We start from the raw sequence: 6,000 nt of genomic DNA on the forward strand, positions 1-6,000 counted from the left end.
GAGGGAGGGAAGGACACCATTGTGCCTGCTTCAGTTTCATCCACCTGCTCACAGAAGGGCAGCACAGAACCAGCCCAGGCGGAGAGCACAGCACAGCCTGCCTCTTCATTATTCCTTCTCTCCAACAGGCCGAGCATTGTTCAGGAGGACAGTTAGCCGCCACCTCCCCTGCAGCCTGTCCCCTCAAGCTTCTCCCTTCTTACAGCAGTCAGCTGTTTCCTTCAACCACAAAAGACTCAAAATATCCAGAACCCTCAAGCTCTCAAGCCACATGCTAAAAGAAAGAAGAAACGAAAGCGAAGTGGTCCGGAGCGGGCCCTCCCACTTTCACATTCACTTAACCGCTAGTTTGGGGATGGAGCCCAGCTGGGCTACGGGTGGGGGGGCAGCCGTGCCCAAATATGAGCAGTCTCAGCTCTGGCACTTGCGATGACACTTGTCACAGGGTTTTGCGTAGCTAGTGGCTTTGGGGGAGTTCAGGATGCCGCTATATTTTAAGGGACACACTCCCAGACTGCACAGGATTTTGGAGAAAATCCTGACCCTACCAGCAGATAGGCCGGAGGCCGGAGGTTCAAGGACTGGACTCCACTGGAGGCCCACCATTACCCAGGCTACCAATAATTCTAGCCTTCATTTTCATTGAGATCTCACTCAAGCACAGGGTAAACAGATGCAGATGTTTTGATAGCTCTGCTTAGTCTTTCTCCTGGAAAAAAAGGGGAGGAGTCCTTCTACAACTTGAACAAAGGGCTTCATATCTCATTTAGATTAAATGCGTGTTGGTTTTACTAAAATTTAAGGTGGGTCCTGGGCAGGGAATTCTGGGTTGAAGTCCATCTGGACTGTTTACTCTTTAAGAGGTCTCCCTCGCTTTTGAGGCCTAAGGTTATTTAGCAACCCCAAGGAGGCTCATTATCCAACTCAATAGGTGGCCACCACAGGGCTTCCTGTCCTGGTGAGGATTCATCCGAGGGTTGAGAGCAAATATTACCCCTTACCCCCACCCCGTCTGTCCCGGAATTCTATCTTTTATTGAGCCCTACAGCCCTAGCTAGCCGCTTCTTAAGCTTATGTAACTGAGGCAAATTCCCAAATATACTGTATTCCACCCCCCCAATAAAAACTCAGCAACAGTGATTTTCATCAGTACCAAGTCACTTTATTGGGATGTAAATGGTGGTAGTTTTTTGGTACAGATTATGAAAAGGTCAGATAACCAAAATATGCATGCACTGAAAGACAGTAGGAGTCACGCCCACAGTTCCCAGGTGTGGGGGAAGCCAGGTGTGGCTTAGCTCTCGTTGTCACTGTCTCCAAGGGTGTGCTTGTCAAAAAGATATTCCGCCATGCCAGAATCGGGGGCCCCCATTTTGCGCAGGTTGGTTACGTGATCACCCAGTTGTTTGATGGACTTTACCTGTTCGTCCAGGTAGTGGGTTTCGATGAAATCACATAACTGGAAAAGAAAGGCGGGTGGTGGGTGCGTGACCCCGCGGGAGGGCGGGCCGAGCCCCCCAGGACGCCCACTGCCCCCGCCCTCCCAGGCACCACTCGGCCACGCCCAGGGGGCGGAGCCGGACACTCACATGGGGGTCATTCTTGTCAGTTGCCAGCTTGTGCAGTTCCAGTAACGACTGATTGACATTTTTTTCCAGGTGCAGAGCGCACTCCATTGCATTCAGCCCACTCTCCCAGTCATCTCGGTCGGGTTTCTGCAAGGCGGAGGGCAGGCTGGTGAGGCCAGCCTCCGCCGGGAGCCCCCACCCGACCCCCTGCGGTGCGCCCGGCTCACCTTGATGTCCTGCAGGAAGATGCGGCCGCCGCGCTGGTTCTGGAGCTTCATCAGCTTCTCAGCGTGCTCCCTCTCCTCGTGGGACTGGTGGAGGAAGTACTTGGCGAAGTTCTTCAGCGCTACGTCATCGCGGTCAAAGTAGTACGACTGAAAGGGCACGGAAGCCCAGTTACTCCGGTCCTGGGGCTGGGCACCAAACAAAGGGCCTGCCCGCAACTCGCCATGACGTCAGGAACCCATGTCTGGCCGTTACTAGGAGTAACCCCAACCCCCCCGGGGCACCCCGCCCGGGCAGGGGTCCCCGCATTGTCTGCGCTTCGGGGCGCGACCTCGCCGAAGGAGGCTCAAGGTGATCGTGCTCGCGATCGGGCTGGGGGTCGAGACCGAGAGAACGCCCCAAGGCCATTATGATCGCGGCCCGGGCTCCGCCTAGGGCCGCAGGGCCGCGGCTCCGGGGGCGGGGCTGCGGAGCGGGCACTGCGCAGGCGCACCACCGGGCGGGAGGGGGAGGGGCAGGGCAGGGCGCCCCGCCCCGCCCCCGGGCCCCCGTGGCCGTTCCCCCCCACCCCCGCTCCCCCGCCGGGCCTCACCATGGACAGGTAGACGTAGGAGGCGTAGAGCTCCAGGTTGATCTGGCGGTTGATGGCGGCCTCCGAGTCCTGGTGGTAGTTCTGCCGCACCTGAGAGGGGGACGAGGTGGTCATGGCGGCGGCGGAGGCTGCGCAGCGGCGGCGGAGGCTGGGCTGGGGCGGCGGGGGCCGGGGGCGGCTGCTGCGCGAACGGGAGGACGGACGAAGTGTTGGTTAGTGGAGGTGAAGGTGGACAGGTGGCTAAGGGCGGCTCCGGCCGGGAATCGAGCGGCGGGTTCCGTTCAAGCACTGTTGAAGCAGGAAACCGCAGCGACTCCCCTTCCCTGCGCTTCTGGCGACTCGGGGACGCCCGCGCGGGCCTTTTATGGCCGCGCCGAGGCCCCGCCCCGCGTCCCGCCAGCGCCCGCCAATGGCCGCGCGAGGGGCGCGCGGGGGGCGGGGCCTGCGTCACGGGACCCGCCGGCCCCGCCCGCTCCCCCGCAGCCCCCTCCGTCCGAGTCTGCGCTCTGGAGGCCGAGGGGGGAGGCGCCGCAGGCTGGAGCCTCCCGCTGTTCCCAGCAGCGCGCTCTCCCCCCTCCCCTGCCCACACCCAGCGCGGCTTGGGTCTCGGGGTGCGGGGACCCCGTGGATGGGGAGGGGGTTGGGCCCAGGCCCCGAGGAGCGGGAGGGGGCCTGGGCTGGACCCGCGCGCCCCTTTGTCCGAGATGACTTTCTCCTTTTTTTTGAGGGGGTCTGCATTTGGGGTGGGGGGTCCCCCTGGGAGTAGAGAGATTGGGGAGGGGGGGTGTCAGCGCCGCCCCCTCCCAGCCCTGCCGCGGCCTAGATGGACCCTGGCGGCCCCGCTCAGCCCAGAGTCTCAGCCCGGAGTCGGGGGGCGGGGCCCCCTCCCATCCCTTGTTTACAATGCTGACCCGCATCGCCCCCCCTCGGACCCTGGAGGTCTGCCTGCCAGGCACCCCCCCCATTCTACAGATGGGGAAACTGAGGCCCCAGACATGAACAGCCTTGCCCAAGGGCTTCCCGTGCTGCCCGCACAAAGACCAAACCAAACCACGCGCTTCTTCCTCTCCCAGCGCTTAAAGACCTGGAGGAGGCTCACCAGGGGGTAGGGGACCCCTGGCCCCCAGGAAATTGGAGTCCAGGTGGGGAGACTGAGCCTGTGGAGATCGGATGGGGGGCCGGTCAGCCGGCAGGGACCAGGGAGGGCTTCCCCACCTCTAGTGCGCCCTGGACCCTTCTGGCACTCTGGGGGAAAAGTGGGACCCCTTTTCAGGAGTTGAATGTTTTCAAAAGCATACTATACCAGAGTTGAGGACAAAGGAAAACAATTCCCTTGAAAGTGTATTTTTAACAGATGACTTTGGACCCCAGGTTACAGATCCCTGGTGCTGACACACAGAACAATACAAGATGGGGCGGGGGCACCCACGGTCAGACCTGGGCCCTGGGCTTTTAATCCACAGGGCCAGTTCTTTCCACCGCATCAGAGTGGGGTTCAGAAGCAGCAGCCAGCCCTGCCCTGCAGGGTCCCAGGCAGAGGAGGGGCTACCCGGCTCTGCCTGTGCCAGGCAAGCCTCCCTTCACCTTCGGAGCCGTTTTCAGCCTGTAAAAATGAGAGGATCACACAACATGGCTTCTGAAGTCTCTGCTGGTTCTGAGTCCAGGGTCTTCCCTAACGAAATCCCAAGGCCTGGCTTGCAGCCATTCTGTATTGGAATGGGCCCTGGGACAGAGGGCAGGAGGAAATAGGGCACTGTGGATGGAGCCTTCGTGATCTGGCATTGGACAAGTCATGTTCATGCTGCCCTGTAAAATGAGCAGGACTCGGAGGCCTCTGAGCCCCTTCCTCCTTTGACCCTTGGTGGGCTGGAGAGTCTCCTGGTCCCTAGCCGTTAGATTCCTGCGGCTTTGTGGGAATCGGAGCCAAGCAGGGCAGAGGCTAGCCCGTCCTATCATCCCTCACCTTGCCTAACGGTCCCCAGACTTTGGCTCCACAAGCCAGGAGGTGGGAGGAAGGATTCTTAAAATTCACACTGGTGCCCGGAGGCCTTTGGCACTGGGCGTGTTTTTAAGAATAGAAGACAGCAATTATCCATTATCAGCAGGCTCCTGGACACACCCTAGTGAGATCATTGAGGTGTCCGCCAAACTCACGGGCAGAAACTTGGGACCTCAGGTTTTATGGGTCCTCCAAAGTAGGGGAGCAAATGACCACAGCCTGGGGTCCCCTCCTGTGGGTTGTCAAATTCCTGAGCTGGAAGGATTCTGGGGTATGAAGATCAGCCCCCTTATCATATGGATGGGGAGCTGAAGGCTGCACCCCAAGTTAATGGCAGAGCCAGGATCAGAACCCCAAGTCCTGGGCTCCTTCTTCACCCTTCCCATGAAAAGCGCGGGTTTTTTTTTTTCCAAGCCATACCTATGTAACATTATTGTACCTTATCTCCTAGAAGCAGAAAGCCAGAGGAGAGTCAGAGAAAATTGGCTCAAGAGATAACCCTAAGCAACCAGCTTGGGATGTGCTCAGTCTCCCCCAGGGGGCCCCCCACCAGGACCCTTCCTGGCTTCTGCTCAAAACAGATATGGCTCCCTTCTCTCTTCCCGGGCAGCTCCAGGTGGGACTGGCTGATGTCAGCAGCTTCCGCCCACTCCTGAATGCCTTCTCCCTCTCTTTCCTTCCCTCCAATTTCATCCCAGAAACTCTTTGGGAGGAAGGTGGGACCACCTGGTTTTCTAAGAAAATCTTTTGTGTAGCCAAGTTTGGCAAATGAGAAAATGGGGGAAATCTGTTCTTTTGCCAGGCCTGCCCTGGGAAAAAGAGTTCTTTGCTCCCATTCAATCACGTGAGCTCTAAGGACAGCTGCAGTAGAAAACTAGGAACAAGTCCCTTCCTAGGGCCTAGCCCTGGGGACAGTAAGGATTCAGGTCACAGGGCCATGTGAAGTGCTCCAAGATCCACAGCTACTAGAGGGACCCTCTAGACTGGGACTTCATTGAATGCCCACCCACAGGGGCCGGAGAGAAAAGACGAGTGGAGTCCTGGAAACGTGAAAGAGGAAAAAAGTTAGAGCTTTATTTCAATAAAATTGGGGCTGGGGGAGGATGATCCTATATATTTTATTAATTTAAAAATATGATTCAGAGCTGGGTCCAGAGGCTCCTCCAGGATTCCAGAGCAATCTACCACTATTTGGAATTTGAGGACCCAGGTTCAGATCCCAACTTCCCCTGTGTGTACTCCTGGACAAGGGTCAGTTCCCAGGGTAGTTGCTGAGTCTCACCAAAGGTCAGGCCACCTGCAGTGATTAAGTGCTTCCTGTATACCAGGCTCTGGGCTAGATGTTGGGGAGACAGGAAGTGTATTCTAATAGATGCAAATCCTTTGCAAATGTTCAGTGTGTGATATGTTTACTTTTAACAGTCTATGGTCACTTGTGAGGGACTGAGGGCTGAACGGAGTAAGAGGAAGGGGCTGAAGCTGTGTCTTGGTGGGCAGGAGGTCTCCTAAATCATTCTCTGCTCTTGCTCTAACTAGCGAGACTATGAGTTTGTCAAAGGCAGAGACTATCTGGTATAATCCTCAAAGACAGTGTGGCCTGGTGGAAAGAGCACTGT

General features: G+C 57.7%; 1 protein-coding gene and 1 long non-coding RNA gene across 3 annotated transcripts; one reads left to right on the top strand and one right to left on the bottom strand.

Annotated features, from left to right (window-relative positions):
* Window positions 1-1,140: 1,140 nt before the first annotated feature.
* FTH1 (ferritin heavy chain 1) lies at window positions 1,141-2,788 on the bottom strand. 2 transcript variants are annotated; one of them, XM_072638874.1, is made up of 4 exons: window positions 2,386-2,788; window positions 1,796-1,942; window positions 1,590-1,715; window positions 1,141-1,459 (listed from the first exon to the last, which is right to left on the bottom strand). In XM_072638874.1, the coding sequence occupies exons 1-4, from the start codon at window positions 2,497-2,499 to the stop codon at window positions 1,295-1,297; spliced, it is 552 nt and encodes a 183-aa protein (XP_072494975.1). In that variant the 5' UTR covers window positions 2,500-2,788; the 3' UTR covers window positions 1,141-1,294. The 2 variants fall into 2 exon arrangements, with proteins under 2 accessions (XP_072494975.1, XP_072494974.1); XM_072638873.1 differs by having other exon boundaries at window positions 1,796-1,981; window positions 2,386-2,741.
* A 76-nt stretch (window positions 2,789-2,864) lies between these two features.
* LOC140524432 (uncharacterized) lies at window positions 2,865-5,774 on the top strand. Its single transcript, XR_011973720.1, has 2 exons — window positions 2,865-3,527; window positions 4,836-5,774. It is a non-coding gene; the product is annotated as an uncharacterized lncRNA (long non-coding RNA).
* The last annotated feature ends 226 nt before the right edge of the window (window positions 5,775-6,000 follow it).

Source organism: Notamacropus eugenii, chromosome 2 (genome assembly GCF_028372415.1).
Source record: "Notamacropus eugenii isolate mMacEug1 chromosome 2, mMacEug1.pri_v2, whole genome shotgun sequence".
Classification (NCBI taxonomy): Eukaryota; Metazoa; Chordata; class Mammalia; order Diprotodontia; family Macropodidae; genus Notamacropus; species Notamacropus eugenii.